At 37.2% G+C, this 21451-nt stretch overlaps 1 protein-coding gene across 1 annotated transcript in view; it reads left to right on the top strand.

The window, feature by feature from the left end:
• Positions 1 to 685: 685 nt before the first annotated feature.
• Positions 686 to 21451, top strand: part of ABCA9 (ATP binding cassette subfamily A member 9) — a 64611-nt gene continuing 43845 nt past the window's right edge. Inside the window, exons 1-8 of the mRNA XM_032870756.1 lie at positions 686 to 1067; positions 6028 to 6129; positions 7661 to 7868; positions 9875 to 10039; positions 10849 to 10952; positions 11548 to 11774; positions 20538 to 20679; positions 20928 to 21113. Coding sequence (XP_032726647.1) covers positions 6034 to 6129; positions 7661 to 7868; positions 9875 to 10039; positions 10849 to 10952; positions 11548 to 11774; positions 20538 to 20679; positions 20928 to 21113 — 1128 coding nt within the window. The 5' untranslated portion in view covers positions 686 to 1067; positions 6028 to 6033. The remainder of the gene's footprint in view (positions 1068 to 6027; positions 6130 to 7660; positions 7869 to 9874; positions 10040 to 10848; positions 10953 to 11547; positions 11775 to 20537; positions 20680 to 20927; positions 21114 to 21451) is intronic.

Raw genomic sequence — 21451 nt, forward strand, 5'->3', positions numbered from 1 at the left:
ATTGCACGCACAACACATTGTTTCCCCTTCGGTTACATATTCAGAAAGCAATCACAGCGCAGAAGCAGGGAGCAGACTTACCTAGGGCAAGCAGAAAGAGAGTGGCCCTTTCTCATGTGTCTTCTTCAGCCCAAACCAAACTCCAGGAATTACAAGAAGTTTTACAATTGCCTTGTCTTCGACTTAAATGAAATGCTCAAAGGAGATAGAGTGGCAACTCTTACCTGTTACAAATGTGTCTTGAAAAATATGGAAAACTGGACATACTCAAAGCCAGCAGTTGGTTATAGAGAAAGTGGTTTGTTTGCTGGGATTTGTTATAGAAAGAACAAGCTGGTAGATCTTGGTGACTTTACACAATGTTGCTCAAAGGATTCTCCTGCTTTGCACTCCAAGAGTGATGCACAGTTAGCTTGGATGTGATGTAACTGAAATGCAGATAAACGCAGAGTTCATGGTTTTACCCTGAAAAAAATTACATGGCTTCATTGCCATATTTCTATACCTAGATTTTAAGAACTCAAGTGGAGGGTTTTGAGCAATTTTCTGACCTGGTTTTGTATTTATACTATTATTTTTTGAAAAAAATCTTTTTTTTTTTTTTTTTTTTTTTTTTACCCTCTCTCTGACCTGCTTTTCTCTGAACTCTTTACTTTTGTTGTTTTAAAAAGACTGTCCCGAGGCCAACTCTCCCATTAGGACCTTGTATGCAAAAGCTAATTGAGAAAGGCTAGATTCTCCTTGGTTTGATAGCTCCTAATGTTTTGATAAGTCCAGCCAGCCATCTGCAGCTACAAACTCCCTGCTGAGTTGCTGGCGGGGATACAAAGAAACGAAAAACAGCGAAGAAACCACCATGTGATGTGAGCCCGGAGTTTTCTGGCAGCCCGGCTGAAGGAGGACCATAATCCTTTTCGGAAATCATTCTAAAACGGAGCTATTCGCAATAAACATGAAATTAAAAGCATGATGTAGTAGTGATCCAAAAGGAATGTGAATTCTTCTCCAGGACATGCAGAGACCTGTGGACGAACTATTTCTAGATTCTTGCTCCAGCTTTCCTGAGAGTAAGTTAATCTCTAAAATTGTGGTTGCTGTGCATATAAAACTATAACTTATGACTTCAAATAGGGAATGCCAAACATTTGGATGGGGACTAGTAAATGCAGTAAATTATTAGTTGTTTTGATTCTCCAAATCATCCGAGTATCTTCTATTGTACAGCTAAAAAAAAACCAGTTGGAGAACTAAGTGTTTTTTTTGTTTGTTTTTTTTTTTTTCCATTTCACCCCATGACTAAAGCATAGCATATATTATCTAAAAGGGTTTTGGGCGAATTGAAAGGAATATAAACTTATGTTGCCTCTTTGCAAGTATGATGATGGGCTGTTTCCCAAGTGGTTAGAATTACTTATTCTTTTTTGTTTGTTTTTACTTTTACTGCCAGAGGATTTGTAAGCACTGGGGGTAGGGAGCGGGAGGGTAGGAGGGGGGCACATGATTTTCTGAGTTTTCAATTGTTTTAACTGGCTTGAGAATATTTTCATCAAGAAAATGTAGGACAGTATTTTTATTGACCTTGTTCATCATACTACATCTTTGATCTAACTTGTTGTGCAATGTGTTTATTCTCTGAATATGAGGAAATCTATCAGGCGGGGCATGACTGGCTTTTTATAGCCATGTTATTATTTCTAGATCACACGACTTCCTATTCAGAGCAATTTAAGCTAGAGGTTTTGTGCTCCTCTGATGAATAGTAATCCCCCCCTCTACCCCGATATTTACATCAGGATGTGTAGTGGGAAAAAAAAAAATCAGTCCTAACAGACAGAAGTAAATAACCATAATTGTGACTGATCATGTTAATTCTGTAGTCATCAGTAATACTTTCTGGCACATGCATTCCTCCACAGGAAGAAAGGAGAGCAGCATATTTAACCCCCTCAGATACCATGGTTTACTAGGGCAAGGATTTCTTAATTGGTAATGTCACGCTTTCATTTGAGTTGGGGTCTCGAGGCCATCACAGTCTGCTCTGTTAACACTATCATCAGGAACTCAGCAATGAACCTTTGTTCATTTCTGGACAATTTTTGTTCTACAAGGGGGCACCTTGTAAAGGCAACTCTACACCCTAAAGCCCTCGTCCTTGTCTTATTCTCTGTCTTCTCGATTTCTTTTGTGCTCCTTGTGTTAATTTTCTGTTGCGGCTGCAACAGAGGACCTTGAACTTTATGGCTGAAAACAAAGCAGATTTATCATCTTACTGTTGGGGATGCGAGAAGTGTGATGTGAGTCTCACTGGATGAAAATCAACGTGCTGGCAGGGCTGCATTGGTTTCTGGAGGACGTGAGGGAGAATTCTGTTTTCTTGGCCTTCTACGGTTTGCTGAGGCTGCTGGCGTTCCTCAGCTCATGCCCGCCTTCCTCCATCTTCAAAACCAGCAATGGCTTGAGTCCTTTCAACAGCACCTGCACTATCTATCTTTTTTACTTCTCTTTTCCACTTTTCGGACCTTTGTGATTACATTGGGTCCCCCTAGATAACCCAGGACAATCTCCCTGACTTAGTTGATTAGCAACCTTACTCCCATCTGCTCCCTTAATTCTTAATACATCATGTAATGTAATATATTCACAAGTTCCAGGATTAGAACGGGACCATTCTTCTGCCTGCCTTATTCCTCTTCAGTTATTCCTTACCTTTCAGACTGAAATGGCAGATGCACAATATTCTCTGCCTTGAGTAGGTGACCTTCCCATTTGAGCCACCTCCTGAATACCAGTAGGAACCAGCATATTCATGGCTTTGCTCTCACCCCATGGATAAGATCAGCATTAGGCCATGAAGGTAGTAGCCAGAAACAACCTTATTAGTAATATGATGGAAGAGACAATAGCAGTTCTATGGTTTCCATCTCTTTTCAATATGGCACCAAAGAAGGATGCCATGACCCCCAAAACCCGTCTTATTGACCTATTGACTTGTGCTCCAAGCTTTGCACCAAAGCTCAAGCCAATATGCTTGGAATACTTCCTGGATCAATTCCCCTCCTACAAGGTTGGGTTCTGTTAACTAAGATGACACCTTATGTTTTCTTTATCAACTTGGATAACTCATGGATATTTGTGTTTTATAAGTCTCAGAGTAGTTTTGTTATTCTTTCTGATGGGAAAATAATGAGATAGATTTCTTGCAATTCAATTATGGAGCTCATTCTGGGAGATACACTAGTAATTCTTGGACTGCACTAGGATGACCATATAAATAATTACATCATGCTACCACTCCCAGACTGAGGGTTATATCTGAAATTGGCTGCCTTCACTAGGTTTGAAAGAGATCATTTAATGGTTGTTAGACAGCTATGTCCTGAGTTGTTGTTGTTATATAGGTTCTCGATATATAATGTCTTCTGCTGATGACTTGGCCTACTTATTGGAAACTGACAGTCTGGCTGATTGGTAGACTTGTGTGTAAGCCTAAAGGGTAGCACTCTCTTCCTGTGAGCGTAAGCCCTTACATGGATTATCCCCAAGGCCAAGGTTGAATCCATAAATAGGAAGCAATGGATGACTAGTCCACTGACAAGAGCARAACACCATGGGGGTCTACAAATCATCAGGCCTCAATTGCTTCCAGTGATATACTATTAGAATGAGGTTTTGTTCAAGGAACTCCAAATATAAATTTATCTGATTCATGTGTTCATTGTTTGCTCACTCCTTCTCCCTATTTCTACCTCCCACCTATCCACTCATATGCATGCAGGAGTAACAGACATCATGAATCTGAACATTATTTTAGGTGCTCTTTTCTACTGGCAATAAAATGGGGCCCGCTACTTCGCAAGAATCAAAGTTGTCTGTAATGACACCACACATACCCCTTTACCGAACAGACCTTACCACAATAACTATATTTTTCTGCCCATATTTTTCCAACAAAGAGCACCTTCACACTACTGGGTCCAACTCTGGAAAGTTCTCAGAATCTAGACAGCTTGAGAAGGCACAGAATTTCAAAAGTTCTTTCTATTTTACCTCTTTCACTTTTTTTTTTTTTTTTTAGAAAATCCAACATGGCTGTAAGGTGAAGAAAAAATTGGTTAAGCTATTTTTATTCTTGGCATATTAGACTCTTTTCCATTCTACTTCTTACATCCCACCCACACATCCCCTAAGGTTTGATATTTTCCCTCCACATCTTTGCAAATACCCTTTCCAGTGAATGCACCTTGTCTTTCTGCCCACACCTAGAAGAGATGCTTGCCCAGGTATGGAAGCTGCAAGGGTGGTTCTCTTTACACCCATCATGGGCTTGTCTTTCTTGAGAATTCAGTTCATCAGTGTCTCCTCGCATCTATTGCTTTTTGTTTGTGTCATGGGAAATGTGGTTTTAATTTTGTTGGGTTATTGTTGTTTCTTACCATTGGTGTAAAGATGTTCCACATTCTTCTATATCTCAGCTGTGGACTTGAACACAACAACAATATTGTATTCAAGCAGATTCTCATCACCTCCTTGATACTCCGTAAGGTGGAACTAGACGCCATCCTTCTGCTATGGCCTTTAGCCCTACAGGTCATTTCAAGTGAGAGACTATTGTGTGGTTTTCAAGGATTTCATCATAATTTTAGATTCAATTAATTTTCTCAATCTTCAATTAATATGCCTATTTTGGACAGGAGAGTCGGAAAACTTTTTTGTGTGTATTTCTTAATTTGAGGCAACATTTAATAATTTGGCTGACATTTTGTGGGGGAGTATCTGTGGTTTGGGGTTAAATCATATTCTAGTTTTATTGCAAATATATATTTCTTCTTGTGCCTTCTCAGGCAATTCTTTGTATTTGTCCCTTTGGGTAGATTTTTCAAAGGAAATTGGGTGAATCACTTTTTCACTTCCACTTTGAAGATATCAGGCTGATTTTTGTTCCGTTATCAACTCTTGACTCATTCCTTCCTGAACAACCCCACCTTTACCCCTGCAACTTAATTCTAACTTTTCCCTCTGTCCTTTAATTTTAAAAATACCATTCTTTTTTTGTCATTGTATTTGGTACTTGGCAAGCCTTTTTAGGAAATATGCATCTTCCCACTACCTTGAAAAATTAATTTCCATTGGGTTTTTACAAGGTACTTTCTTCAATATATTTTTCTCCTGTTTTTTTCTTCTTTTGGGGTATCTCTTTACCAAATACTTTACTTTTGATCTTACTTTTTTTTTTCTACTTCATGTATTTTTAATCATGTTTTTAAATGAGTTTTAACTTTCATTGAAAATCTGGCAAGATTACAAAATTTTTCTCTAGCATAGATCTTATGTTCTTTACTGACTTCAGTGGGATTTTTAAGTATGTAATTTGCTTTTCATTTTTTCTTTCTTCTTGAATTTTATTATAGTCATTAAATGGAAGATTTGAAAACTTTTCTTCTGTTTATTGTAATAAAGTTTTCTTTGGAAAGATCATATATTTTCTCTGCCTCTTGAGAGTAATCAATCTTTCCTTATGTTCTAGCATTTGGGGGTTCCTGATAATGACTGGATGGACCACGTAGTCTGAGTGGATCCCTCCTTGAGCTCCTCTGGATGCTGGTAGAGTTTCTGATCTTGCCCTAAATGGTGGATTGATCCACACAATCCTTAGACAAATTTCAACAACAACATTGGCACAGTGGTTAAGAGTGAGGTCAATAGAACTTGGTCATCTAAGTTAAATCTCTGGTTCTGCCACCATTAGCTGTTTGGTGAATCTCTTAGCCTCTGTGTGCCTCATATCCCTCATCTTTTAAATGGGGAGAATAGTAGGATCTATCCCAAAGATTTATTATGAGGATTCAACTAATTGATTTGTTAGTTAACTTGTGCTTTCCTTTGTATGTTTTAGCCTTCTGGCTCCCTTTCCTACACATGGAATTGGAAACAGCTGTTATGATGTTTCATTTTGGTTTGATTGCACAATGCTTCCTATTTCAGACCATCACATTTACTTCCTTTGCTTCTTTATTTTAAAATAAACAGGTCAGAATGATCAAGAGGCACTTAAGTGTGGGTCAGCAAACATGGGCTCTCCTCTGCAAGAATTTTCTGAAGAAATGGAGGATGAAGAGAGAGACCTTGTTGGTATGGTTCAGATTCTACATCGTCTCATATTTAGGAAAGGAAAATGTTTTTGGAGGGGGCACTGCAAATAGTTTATTTTCATTATTTAATGTTTCATATATATTCTGTTGTTAACTAACAGACTGGAAAATTTTTTCAAATTCTGGACTTCGCTATTACTTCAAATGACAGTCCTTTAAGTATATTATTATTATTTGTCTGACTAGAGACATTCTTTAAATAATCAATATTCAGAAACTCCCTGAAAAATAAATCCATATCTTTGTATTGAAGAAATAATAATTCTTAACATATGAACTCCTTTGAAATTCACGAAGGTATAGGTACAGAAGTTCAGGGTCAAAGTCAAAGAAAGACACAAATTTAATCCAGAATTAATCCAGCAAGTAACCCAAAATTAAAAACAAAACAAACAAACAAAAAAAAATTCAAAATACAAATTGTAGCCCTTCTACACATTTGTACCAAGGATACAGACAGTGTCAATTTGAAAGAAGTAATGAAATATAAACAAACAGAAGAAGAAAATGACATTTTGAACTTATGCTTCTATTAAGACAGAACTGTTTTCTTCTGATAAGAATGATCAGATGTACTATGTAGAAAATTAAGTAAATTGAGAAAAATACATTTAAAAAGTTAAAATCACTTATAATATGCCCATAGTTCAAGGGTTAGTGTATTAACATTGGATCTTATGAACATTGTGTGTGTGTGTGTGTTCTTTCAACAAATAGATATTGAATGCTTGGATTGACAATAAATAAAGCATACAAAAATCAAGCATGGAGTAAAGATTATAAAGTATAAATATAAAAGTTGAATTCTATACTATATAGATGTGTTACTTCCAACTTTTTAACTGTTTTTAATATAAGCATCACAACTGTCAATTGATCTATCTAGATAGAGAACAACACACATACTAAAATAAGATCAGATGGTAAATAAGATATTTTAAAGTCTCTGTGTTTAAAATCAAAAGTACGTAATAGGGTCTTAGCACCAGAATTTAAATGCATTCTGTTGCATTTCCAATTTCAGAATGTTATCACAATGACAAAGACTTTTTAAAATTCTTTTTATGAGCAGTGTTTTGGGACAGTCTTCTTTCACATGTACAGCATCAGCCGATAAAAATAGAACCTCACTTCTGTTTTTGAGAGCTGGAAACCAATTTCATGACACCTAACACTTCTCTACCTATCAACACACAGGTGTCAGCATGACTGTAAACTACTGGGTCATTCCTGAAGCAATCTATCCTCTAACACTCACATTAAAGGATGATAAACTTAGACTCTCAATTATAATTGGAATCAGTGCTACAGCTCTCTTTTGATGGACAATGTGTGTATTTCAAAATATGCTAATCAAAGGGCAAAAGAAAACGGAAACACTTGGAAACTGAGAGAGTGGAAAAAATGGTCCATGCTACATAACAAAAGTACACGTTTGAAGTTCTTATGGATGATTTCTCTGTGGATGAGCAGCTCTTGATTGGTTTCATTTTTCTCTCATTGCTGTGTAGGAATGGTTTTTCTCATTTCTTCTAGTATTGTTTGCATACCGACTTTCCTCCAATTTACATCAAGTTAATGACTTTCCTCAATTGCCTGCAATGAATCTGGGACGTGTAGATAATTTTAATGACTCTAATTATGTGATTGCATTTGCCCCTGAATCCAAAACAACCCAGGAGATCATGGAAAAAGTGGCTTCAGCCCCATTCATGAAAGGTATGTTCTCTAGCAGTTCTTGATGTTTTTCCTGATTTGCAGAACACACACATTTATTTTGGGATTTTGTATTATCCTCATTATCATCCATATCAAAATGAGACAGTCTGGTATTATTCAAATGTATGTTAGTGAGAAGATTTTGGAAATATTGGACAGCACTAGAGCATAGTTTTTAATTCTCTTCAAATACATAAAGAACTGAGAGGGAAATTAGACAGTAAAACCAAGAAGTCAGCAGTAGCTACCAACAAAACTAGATAGTAGGGTGTTTCTCCAAACCCCACAATATAAGTGGGGGGGAGGAATCACCATCAGCCACCAAGCCTGCATGGCATCTCTCTGGGGTATTGGGAGAGCAAAGGGGAGCAGTGGGGTATCTGATGGAGCTGGAAAGAGCCCCCTGAGAGGAAACCAGTACACCTTGCAAAGCAGAGTAGGTCAATCTGTGAACAACTGAAATAATTTTCAGCCACTATCCTGGTAGGGTAGTATTAGGCAGTTATCCCAAAGCTGTTACATATGGAAAGTGGGATATACCAAATAGGTAATTATGAAGTAGTCCCTTTCTCCCACCCCTCTGTCTTGGAAACCCAGGAATCTCAGTCCTGGAGGAAAGGAGATGCAGAGGTCTGGGACAGGAAATTTACAGGGTAAAGAATATTGTCAGGGTACCAGGGTGGTGCAGTGGGTTGAGTGTCAGACTCTTGGTTTTGGTTCAGATCATGATCTCAGGATCTGAATCATGAGATTGAGCCCACATCAGGCTCTGTGCTCACCACAGAGTCTGCTTGAGACTTTCGTTCCCTCTGCCCCTCCCCCCAAGCACATGCACTCTCTCTCTCAAATATTGTCATTCCAGATTGCTAGGAAGCCAGTGATAATGAACAGGTTCTGTGAAAGGGACTCGATTTGAGGAGACTCCCACTGGTCCAGTTGGCATACTTTGAGCTTCAATAAGAATAGTAGGTGTCATGATATGAAACTCATCCAATGTATACATAAAACCCAGGCTTCCACAACGTATTAAAAGGAAAAAAAATGCTTTTAGAATATGGTACAGAATCAGTTCTTCTTATGAAAATTTGTATATGAAGAGAAGATACCCAGTATTTATCCTATATGAACTATATTAGTGGATAATCAAACAGATGCTGGAAAGGACTATTTTATAAATGTTTCCTCTAAAACATAAAAAAGAAATGATGGCAATATAATATCACCATTTTAAAACTCCCATTGAATTAATGGATCTAGGCACTGAGTATCCATGGATACTAATAATATCTCTAAATACCAGATTATCAGAAATCCTGACACTCTGATGAAAGAACATACCACCACCTCTTGTCACCAAAAGGATTTTACCAGAGTCTGATTAAGCCTCTGGACGCAGCTGCCAGATTGCAGGAGATACAGAGAACTAGAAGCCTGTCATAATGCACTGGAAGTATGCATCCATCAGAATCCAGGCTGCAGGGAATTACATGGGCTAAGTAGCCTGGGTTTGGTCAGTAACAGTTATTAATTCTGTTGTATCTTTTAGGTATCTTGAGATGCTATCTTGAGAAAACATTCTCTAAACTTAATGATTTTATGTTGTCTTCAGAGGTTTGGCCACATTGACAGCATGGTGTCATCTTATAATTATATGATATATTTCAACTTCGGATAGGTCTGTGTATTGCTGTGTATTGCTAGGGGCATTCCTGGTGTAATAGTGGTATTGATATTATCCCAAATTCAATGCTTTACATCATTGGTTTAAAAGTTTATTTGGAAAGACATGATCTATTTGTGATAAAAGTGATTGCCCCATAACTCTGATTTTATCCAGAATTTTAGACACTCCGCCACAGTATGGGCCTCTTATTTAGGATCAGCCCTGCCTTTAGTGAATAAAGAGGTTTAACATTAAATAACTGTAACATAATTGAATATGGTCTGCTGTCATTGGACCACATAAAAATCTTCCTTATTAGCTACTTCTTTCTTTCACATGCCAGGAAGAAGAATCATGGGGTGGCCAGATGAGAAAAGCATGGATGATTTGGATTTAAACTACTCTATAGATGCAGTAAAAGTCATCTTTAATGATACATTCTCATATCATCTGAAGTTTGTCTGGAGAGGGAGAATCCCCAAGATGAAGGAACACAGAGACCATTCAGGTAATTTTCCTACTAGAAGGATTTTTGGTTTTTGGTTTTTGGTTTTTTTGCTATTATGTCATTAGCCGCTAGAAGACACATGCGATCTCTGAAGTCTACACAACCATATGCTGGATGTTCTCTTGATTTCTGAATATAAATGCAATTTATTCTTATTTAAATAAATCCTGTGTTCTTAAGTATATTGTTTTATTAAGAAATAATATTTGCTATTATTCCTATGCCACAGCTAAATATAACCTGAAGGAAAGATTCTTGCTCATTGATTCCCAAACATTTAAAAAAATGTAGTGCTGGGGTGCCTGGGTGGCTCAGTGGTTAAAGCCTCTGCCTTCAGCTCAGGTCATGATCTCAGGGTCCTGGGATCAAGCCCCACATCGGGCTCTCTGCTCAGCAAGGAGCCTGCTTCCCCGTCTCTCTCTGCCTGCCTCTCTGCCTACTTGTGATCTCTGTCTCTATCAAATAAATAAATAAATCTTTTTAAAAAAATGAAAAAATTTTTAAAATGTAGTGCTTTCATGGCAAAAACAACAGAAGATCAAAGCTCAAAAAAAAAAAGCATTCTTGGCTAACTGAGAGAATGATAAGAATGAATGCAAATTATTGATAACTGGTCTTAAAAACATTAATAAAGCAATTCTGGTGTATTCTTCTTGGGTATGTTCTTCCAAACTCTCTGGAGAAGCCCTACCATACACTGTATTATTGTGGATTTGTAGTGTCTTTTGGAACATTTGAAGTTTTGATTTTTCCTATAACCAAGATCATCCCATCCCATCATAAATGGTTGTGTTCTTCTTTTACTATAGCTCATTGTCAAGTAATGGATGAAAAAGTCACATGTGAAGGTTCCATGTTCTGGGAGAAAGGTTTTGTAGCTTTTCAAGCTGCCATTAATGCTGCTATTATAGAAGTGAGTATTGAGTTAAAGAAAAGTAACTGCATTGTATATTGCATTTTGATGCATGGTGCTATAATAGATTGCCCTACCTTAGCATTTACTTAATTGAGTCACTGAATTTATTTGGCACAATACAGAGAACAACTGCTATATGTAAGCCATTATGCTAAGCACTGAGGATCAAGAAATCAGTAGAACACAGGTACTTTTCTCCAGGGATCCTGGATATTGAGGGGACAGAAATATGGACATGAAGTCACAATAAAAGTTTAGGTTCTATCATGGAATTACACATGATGTGCAAGGCAAACAATGAAGCAGAACATACTCTAATGAGAAATATCGGGGAAGATGACTAACGGAAGTGACATTTCAGTTGCACCTTCAAGCATGAGTAAAATTTTGTTCAGGGAAGGTGGTAAATAGGAAAGCTCTAAGGAGTCAGCCAGAACTTGGAGTGTTTCAGGAACTACAAGGGGTCATATAGATTTATATGAACATATATATTTAAATGTGGAATGCACATAATTTGTTAAAACTGAGAGAAAATACACGAGGTTAGAACTGGTGTGATGATAACAATGTGTTCCTTGATACCTTCCCTTAGATCACAACAAATCATTCAGTGATGGAAGAGCTGATGTCAATCACTGGTATAAACATGAAGATATTACCTTTTGTTGCCCAAGCAGGAGTTGCAACTGATTTTTTCATATTCTTCTGCATTATTTCTTTTTCCACATTCATTTACTATGTATCAGTCAATGTTACACAAGAAAGACAATACATTAAGTCATTGATGATGATGATGGGCCTTCGAGAGTCATCATTCTGGTAAGTAACATGGCCACAATCTATCATGCAACATAGATAAACACAACAAGCTAGCTGGTTGGACTCCCTAAGCCTATGAAGTATGATATTTAAACTGGATTTTTTCCTAAAGAGGTACATCATAAATGAATGGAATAGATTCAATTAAGCATGGTAAATAAAGCTTTTCAAACCTCTTTAAATTAAAGGAAGCCTGACCCCATAGGTGTCTACTGATACCCAAGTCATTAAGAAATAAAAATGATGACACTCAGTCACTAGTTGCTAGACATGAGTACACCCAAATATGTTAAGAACATGAGGTTTCTATTGTTCAATGAAATATACATTTCAGATATTTCATGAGATAAGGTGGTTAATACTGCCCTTGAATTGAATGAATCATCACTCTGATGACACTGATGGGGAAAAAAAAAAAAAGCCTGTTATGCTCTTTCAGCACAAAACTTCCTTAGTGGAGGACTAACAGTGTGATTAGAACACAAGCCTGGGAGATAGGAAGCCATGGGTCTTCTCCATCTGAGCATTACCACCCCAAACAACCTACTTAATTTCTTAAAACTCTGTTTCCTTTTCTGTAAAACATTGTAATGGCATCTATCTCTCACTGGCTATGAGTATTAAAGAAGGGAATGTATTTAACGTGCTTAGCATTGAGCTCAAGAAAAAATTAAGCATTCAATATTAGATGACAGTTGATAGAAATTTGGGAATGGTCATAGTCTGAGAGGACAGTAGATGTAAGTTAAGAAACCAAGGAGTGATGAATGCCTGGGTGGCTCAGACGGTTAAGTGTCTGCCTTCAGCTCAGCACATGATCCCAAGGTCCTGGGATTGAGCCCCACATCAGTCTCCCTACTCAGCCAGGAACCTACTTCTCTCTCTCCTGCTCCTCTTGCTTGTGCTCTCTCTCTCTCTGTCAAATAAATAAATAAAATCTAGAAAGAAAGAATGAATGAATGAACAACAACAAAAAGAAACCAAGGAGTGAATCTCCAACTAGCAACAAGAAAAACTTAATGAATTTAGTCAAGGGATGTATTTGAGATATAGAATAGCAAAAGTATGAGTTCTGGACTGAAAAAGTTATAGTTTGAATTTGGTTTCTTTACACACTGATGTTATTCTCACTGGTAAACAAGATTTGTAGAATCTACAGAATAGTTCTGGACATATGAAATGTAGTTTTTAAAAGGATGTTAGGGGAGTCCAGGATGGCAGAAGAGTAGGAGATCTTAATTTCGTGTGGTATCAGGAATTCAGCTAGAATACCTTTCAAATCATTCTGAACACTTGCAAACTCAGCTGGAGATCTAAGGAAAGAATTGTTGCAAAACTACAAATAGAAAAGTGACCACTTTCTGCAAGACAGAATGACAAGATGGAAAAACTCACCTCAAAAACAAACAAACAAACAAACAAAAAAGAACAAACAAACAAAATCCAAGAGGCAGTACTGACTGCCAGAGACCTAATCAGTATGGACATAAGTAAGATGTCAGAAATAGAGTTCAGAATAATAATTATAAAGATACCAGCTGGGCTTAAAAAAAAGCATAGAAGGCACTAGAGAATCCCTGTCTGAAGAAATAAAAGAACTAAAAATCTAATTAAACCAACATAAAAAAGTCTATTAATGAGATGCAATAAAAAATGGAAGCTCTGGGTAGCCTGGGTAGCTCAGTTGGGTAAGCGGCTGCCTTTGGCTGAGGTCATGATCCCAGCGTCCTGGGATCGAGTCCCACATTGGGCTCCTTACTCAGTGGTGAGCCTGCTTCTCCCTTTACCTCTGCCTGCCACTCTGTCTGCTTGTGCTCTCTCTCTCTGACAAATAAATAAATAAAATCTTTTTTAAAAAAAGGAAGCTCTAACTGCTAGGATAAATGAGGCAGAAGAGAGAATTAGTGATATAGAAGACAATATGATGGAGAAAAAAGAAGCTGAGGAAAAGAGAGATCAACTACTACTAGATCACAAGGGGAGAATTTGAGAGATAAGAGATACCATAAAGCAAAATAATATTAGAATAATTGGGATCCCAGAAAATGGGGACAGGAGGTATATTGGAGCAAATTCAAGAAGAGAGCTTCCTTAATCCTGGGAAGAAAACAGGCATTCAAGTCCAGGAGGCACAGAAAAACCCACTCAACAATCAGTTAAAATAGGTCAACATCCTAATATATAATAGTGAAACTTGTAAATCTCAGAGACAGAGAGAAAATCCTGAAAGCAGCTCAGGAAAAGAGGTCCTTAACCTACAAGGGTAGAAACATTAACCAATCAGCAAACTTATCCACAGAGACCTGGCAAGCCAGAAAGGAGTGGCATCATATAATCAGAGTGCTAAATGGGAGGAAATATGCAGCCAAGAGTAGTTTATCAAGTTAGAATATCATTCAAAATAGAAGAGATAAAAAGCGTCCAGGACAAACAAACTAAAAGAATTTGTGAACACTAAATCAGTCCTGTAAGAAATATTAAAAGGGATCCTTTAGGAGAAGAGAGGGGCCAAAAGTAACATAGACTAGGAAGGAACAGAGAAAGTATATAGAAATTGTGACTTTACAGGTAATATAATGACATTAAATTTATATCTTTCATTAATTGCTATAAATGTAAATGGGCTAAATATCCCAATCAAGACACATGGTATCAGATTGGATAAAAAAGCAAAACCCATCAATATGCTGTCTGCAAGAGATTCATTTCAGACCTGAAGATACCTCCAGATTGAGAGTAAGGGGATGGAAAACCATTTATCATGCTAATGGACACCAAAAGAAAGCTAGGGTGGCAAACCTTATATCAGACAAATTGGATTTTAAACCAAAGACTGTAATAAGAGATAAGGAAGGATACTATATCAAAACTGAAGGGTCTATCCAACAAGAAGTTCTAACAAATTGTAAATATTTATGTCCCTAACATGGGAACAGCCAATTATATAAAACAATTAATAACAAAATTAAAGAAACATATCAATAATAATACAAAAGTAACAGGGGACTTTAACATTTCCCTCACTGCAATGGACAGATCATCTAAGCAGAAGATCAACAAGGAAACAAGGGCTTTGAATGACACACTGGACCAGATGGACTTCACAGATATATTAGGAGCATTCCATTCTAAAGCTACAGAATTCACATTCTTCTCAAGTGCACATGGATCATCCTCCAGAATAGATCACATACTGGGTGTACAAATAGCTATCAATTGGTACCAAAAGATTAGGATCATTCCCTGCTTGTTTTTGGACCATAATGCTTTGAAACTGGAACTCAATCACAAGAGAAAATTTCGAAAGAACTCAAATTCATGGAAGCTGAAGAACATCCTACTAAAGAATGAATGGGTCAACCAGGAAATTAAAGAAGAATTTAAAAAAATCATGGAAACAAATGAAAATGAAAACACGACAGTTCAAAATCTTTGGGATGCAGCAAAGTCAGTCATAAGAGGAAAGTATGTAGCAATACAAGGCTTTCTCAAAAAACAAGAAAGGTCTCAAATACACAACCTAACCTTACATCTAAAGGAGTTGGAGAAAGAACAGCAAATAAACCCTAAACCTAGCAGAAGATAATTAATAAAGATTAGGGCAGAATTGGGACACCTGGGTGGCTCTGTCAATTAAGCATCTGCCTTTGGCTCAGGTCATGATTCCAGGGTCCTGGGATCTAACCCCATATCAGACTCCCTGCTCAGTAGAGTCTGTTTCTCCCTTTTTCTCTCCCTCTACATCTCCCCTGCTCATGCTCTCTCTTGCTCTCTCCAAAAAAGGGAAAAAAAAAGGATTAGAGCAGAAATCAATGAAATATAAATCAAAAGAACAGTAGAACGGATCAACAAATCTAGGAGTTGATTCTTTGAAAGAATTAATAAGACTTTAATAACACTGATAAGCCTGTGGCCAGACTTACCAAAAAAGAAAAAAGATTCAAATAAAATCATGAATGAAAGAAGAGAGATCAAAACCAACATCAAAGAAATACAAACAATTATAAGAACATATCACAAGCAAGTATATACCAACAAATTATGCAATCTGGAAGAAATGGGTGCATTCCTAGAAACATACAAACTACCAAAACTGAAACAGGAAGAAATAGAAAACCTGAACAGATCCATAACTGACAAGAAAATTGAAGCAGTAATCAAAAATCTCCCAACAAAAGAGTCCAGGGCCAGGTGGCTTCCCAGCAGAATTCTACTAAACTTTTAAAGAAAAATTAATACTTATTCTTCTGAAGCTGTTTCAAGAAATAGAAATGGAAGGAAAACTTCTAAACTCTTACTACGAGGCCAGCATTATATTGATCCCAAAACCTGACAAAGACCCCACCAAAAAGGAGAATTACAGACCAATATCCCTGATGAACATGGATTCAAAAATTCTCACCAAATATTAGCCAATAGGATCCAACAATACATTAAAAGGATTATTCACCACAACCAAATGGGATTTATTCCTGGGCTGCAAGGGTGGTTCAATGTCCACAAACAAATCAATGTGATACACTATATTAATAAAAAAGAGGACAAGAACCATATGACCTTCTCAATGGGTGCAGAAAAAGCATTTGATGAAATTCAGCATCCTTTCTTATTTAAAACCTTCATAGTATAGGCATAAAGGGAACATATCATAAAAGCCATATATGAAACACCCACAGCAAATATTACTTTCAATGAGGAAAAACTGAGAGCTTTTCTCCAAGGTCAGGAACATAGCAGGGATGTCCACTATCACCACTGTTTTCAACATAGTACTATAAGTCCTAGCCTCAGCAATCAGACAACAAAAGGAAATAAAAGGAATCCAAAATGTCAAACAAGTCAGACTTTCACTCTTCACAGATGACATGATACTTTATGTGGAAAACCCAAAAGACTCCACCCCAAAATTGTTAGAACTCACACAGGAATTCAGCAAAGTGGCAGGATATAAAATCAATGCACAGAAATCAGTTGCATTTCTACACACCAGCAACAAGACAGAAGAAAGAGAAATTAAGTAGTCAATCCTATTTACAATCACACCCAAAACCATAAGATAACTGGGAATAAACCTAACCAAAGAGGCAAAGGATCTGTACTCAGAAACCTATAGAACACTCAGAAAAGAAACTGAAGAAGACACAAAGATATGGAAATATGTCCATGCTCATGAATTGGAAGAACAAATATTGTTAAAATGTCTATGCTACCTAGAGCATCTATACATTCAATACAATCAAACACCATCAACTTTTTGACAGAGCTTGAATAAATAATCCTAAAATTTGTATAGAATCAGAAAAGACCCGAAATAGCCAAAGGAATGTTGAAAAGGAAAATCAAGGCTGGTGGCATCACAACCCCAGACTTCAAGCTCTATGACAAAGCTGCAATCATTAAGACAGTGTGGTACTGGCATAAAAATGGACACAGAGATCAATGGAACAGAACAGAGACCCCAGAAATGGATCCTCCACTCTATGGTCAACTGATCTTCAACAAAACAGGAAAGGATATCTAATGGAAAAAAGACAATCTCTTCAACAAATGGTGTTGGGAAAATTAGACGGCCACATGCAGAAGAATGAAAGTGGATCATTTTCTTACATCATTCACAAAAATAGACTCAAAATGGGTGAAAGACCTAAATGTGAGAAAGGAATCCATCAAAATCATAGAGGAGAACACAGACAGCAACCTCTGTGACCTCAGCTGCAGCAACTTCTTGCTGGACACGTCTCTAAAGGCAAAGGAAACAAAGGCAAAAATGAACTATTGGGACTTCATCAAGATAAAAAGCTTTTGCACAGCAAAGGAAATAGTCAACAACAGAATGGGAGAAGATATTTGCAATGTCTTATTAGATAAAGGGCTATGGTGCCTGGGTGGCTCAGTGGGTTAAAGCCTCTGCCTTCAGCTCAGATCATGATCCCAGGGTCCTGGGATCGAGTCTCGCATCGGGCTCTCTGCTCAGCAGGGAGCCTGCTTCTTCCTCTCTCTCTGCCTGCCTCTCTGCCTACCTGTGATCTCTGCTGTCAAATAAAATAACTAAAATCTTAAAAAAAAAAGATAAAGGGCTAATATCCAAAATCTATGAAGAACTTATCAAACTCAACACCCAAAGAACAGATAATCCAATCAAGAAATGGGCATAAGAAATGAAGAGATGTTTCTCCCAAGAGGACATACAAATGGCCAACAGACACATGAATAAATGTTCAATATCACTCGGCATCAGGGAAATATAAATCAAAACCACAATGAGATACCACCTTACACCAGTCAGAATGGCTAATATTAACAAGTCAGGAAACAACAGATGCTGGTGAGGATGTGGAGAAAGGGGAACCCTCCTGCACTGTTGGTGGGAATGCAAGCTTGTGCAGCCTCTCTGGAAAACAGTATGGAAGATCCTCAAAAAGTTGAAAATAGAACTACCCTATGACCCACCAATGGCACTATTGAGTATTTACCCCAAAGATACAAACGTAGTGATCCAAAGGGACACCTGCACCCTAATGTTTATAGCAGCAATGTCCATAGTAGCCAAACTATAGAAAGAGCCCAGATGGCTATCGACAGATGAATGGCTAAGGAATATGTGGTATATATATAATGGAATACTACTCAGCCATCAAAAATTTGAAATCTTGCCACTTGCAATGACGTGGATGGAACTAGAGAGTATTTTGCTAAGTGAAATAAGTCAAACAGAGAAAGACAATTATCATACATTCTTACTCATATGTGGAATTTAAGAAGCAAAACAGGATCAAAAGGGAAGGGGGAAAAAGTAAAATAAGATGAAATCAGAGAAGGTAACAAATCCTAAAAGACTCTTGGTCATAGGAAACCAACTGAGGGTTGCTGGAGAGGAGGGGATGGAGGGATGGGGTAAGTGGGTGATGGGCATTAAGGAAGGCACATGATATAATGAGCACTGGGTGTTATATAAGACTGATGAATAACTGGCCTCTGTCTCTCAAACTAATAACACGTATATCTTAATTAATTGAATTTAAATTTAAAATTTTTTAATTTAAAAAAGAACATTAGGCACTGTTCAGTTGAGTAGGAAGACCCCACATATTTAATACTGCCAATTTAAACCAATTTATTTCTTTTCCTTCAGAAATGTTCAATTAACTCAGTGCAATAGTGAAGAAAATGGATTGCTGGTTTGGTCTAGAATGGGAGTTTTTTCTGGTGTCTCTTTTTTATTAAAATTCTGGAACTCAATACTGAAGAAAAATTTGCTCACTGTACATTTTTTAAAATGAGAAATCTAGGGGCGCCTGGGTGGCTCAGGGGGTTGAGCCTCTGCCTTCAGTTCAGGTCATGATCACAGGGTCCTGGGATCAAACCCCGCATCGGGCTCTCTGCTCGGCAGGGAGCCTGCTTCCCCTCCTCTCTCTCTGCCTGCCTCTCTGCCTACTTGTGATCTGTCAAATAAATAAATAAAATCTTTTAAAAAAGAAAAAAATAAATAAAATGAGAAATTTACAGAGAGTCAGAGAAAAGTAAACAATATGATAAAAAGAAGAGAGAAACCAAATAAATCCAATGAAGGAAGGTTAAAAAAATATCAGGACTTTTCCCCTATAAGAAAAGGCTGTGACATTCTACTGATAATGTATATGAATGAAATTAAGAAGTTTATAGAACTCAGAGAGAGGAACAATTTCAGATGAACAGATGTGATTGAGCAAAGGGTACCATTACAATTAGGCAAGATTTCCTAAAACGTGATGACATTTTATACTTTGGAGAAAAGCTAAGTGTTCATCATGGTCTCATTATAAACCAGTTACCACATTAAACACATAACGTACAACATTTCGTTTAATTATCTTATTTTTCAGTAGACATTACGGTAATCTAGAGAGATCCTGTAGCTACCTCTCAAATCATACCATTACAATGTAGCACAGAAAGCCTGAACCTACATCTGTATGATTAGAAAGCTTGTTATCTTTCCCCTATAAAAAACTTTATTCCTGTTTTTTTGTGGCAATGATAGCAAGAAAAACATATCTTCGTATCCATCTATCTTTCTGTATCTCTGTGTTGCAATGCCTACCTGTGTATCTGATCTATACCTAATCTATATCTAATCATCTCTATAAGAGGTTAGCAAGCTATTTGGACAATCTGCAAGCTAGGAATGGCTTTTATGAAAATGCCTAAAAAATCAAAAGAACAATAATATTTTATGGCACATAAAAATTTATATGAAATTCAAATGTCAGTGTCTATAAATAAATTTTTTATTGGAATGGAGTCCAGTCATTTACATGTTTCCTGTGACTGCAAAGGCAGACTTCAGTAGTTGCAAGAGACCATATGGTCCAAAGAGCCTAAAAGATTTACTATCTGGCTCAGCAGAGAAAATGTTTGCTGATCCCTGCTTCATGTTTTTCCTCCATAGTATTTATACTCTACTGAAAATGGTAGTCCAGAATGGATATATAGATTGTAGATGTCTTCCCAGAAAACCATTCCCAATTACCCTCATTGTATGACTCTGCTTATTTCTTTCTTATTTTGCAATTAGTTACCTATTTTACCTGTTTACTTGTTTATTGTCTACCTCCCCTGGTAGCATATGAACTTTGGGGACAGAGAAGTTTTCTAATCTCTTAGCTGTTACATTCCCTTTGTTCTCCATAGAGGGTAAGCTTCCCAAGTCATTTGCAGAGTAAATGCATAAATAAAATGATTAAAGTGCCAGCCCTCTGAACTGATGCTTAGTTTCTGTGCTAGGCTCTCCTGGGGTTTGATGTATGCTGGCTTCATCTTTATTGTGGCTACTTTGATGGCTCTTATTACAAAATCTGCCCAAGTTGTCGTCCTAACTGGCTTCATGGTGGTCTTCACCCTCTTTCTCCTCTATGGCCTGTCTTTGGTGAGTTGGTGAATTTAATATCTTTCTCTCTCTCTCTCTCAGAGAAAGCCTGCCAGTCATTTCTCACTGATTCTAGTCACACCTCTTCTGTTTCTGTTTGCTGTATAAGAATATTTGCATGAGACAGTATCTGGGGGCAGGGGGAGAGGAATGGATGTTATATATTTTTGTATTATGAATTTTTTTTATTATGATACTGATGATTCTCAGAGATTTATATACTACCTGAAGTTTTTCTCTCCTCTCAGATAACTTTAGCTTTCCTGATGAGCGTGTTGATAAAGAAACCTTTCCTTACTGGGTTGGTTGTCTTTCTCCTTACTGTCTTTTGGGGGAGTCTGGGATTCACTGCATTGTACAGACATCTTCCTGCATTTTTGGAATGGACCTTATGTCTTCTTAGCCCTTTTGCTTTCACTGCTGGAATGGCCCAGGTAAGAGTTAATATAACAATTTCATATTTTACAGAACATTAAAAAGTTCTCTCTGAGAAATTCATCCTCTATGTTCTAAGCATCAAAATTCCTATCCACTTTTGTAAAGATACACATGTAAGGTATTGGGGGGGGTATTTTTCTCTCCCAGCATAACTGGTTTTAAGTCATTAAAGATAGGTTGATACTTCATTATTGACGTGGTTCTGCTTTTACTTTCAATGGGTTTTCCCAACGAACATTTAACTTATTTAATGCACAGGGAACATGACTCTTAATACTATCACAAGTATTTGAAAACCAGGAATTCAATAGAAATAAATTTTTATTTTTAATTG

This window comes from Lontra canadensis, unplaced genomic scaffold (assembly GCF_010015895.1).
Source record: "Lontra canadensis isolate GAN:19392208 unplaced genomic scaffold, GSC_riverotter_1.0 scaffold41, whole genome shotgun sequence".
NCBI lineage: Eukaryota > Metazoa > Chordata > Mammalia > Carnivora > Mustelidae > Lontra > Lontra canadensis.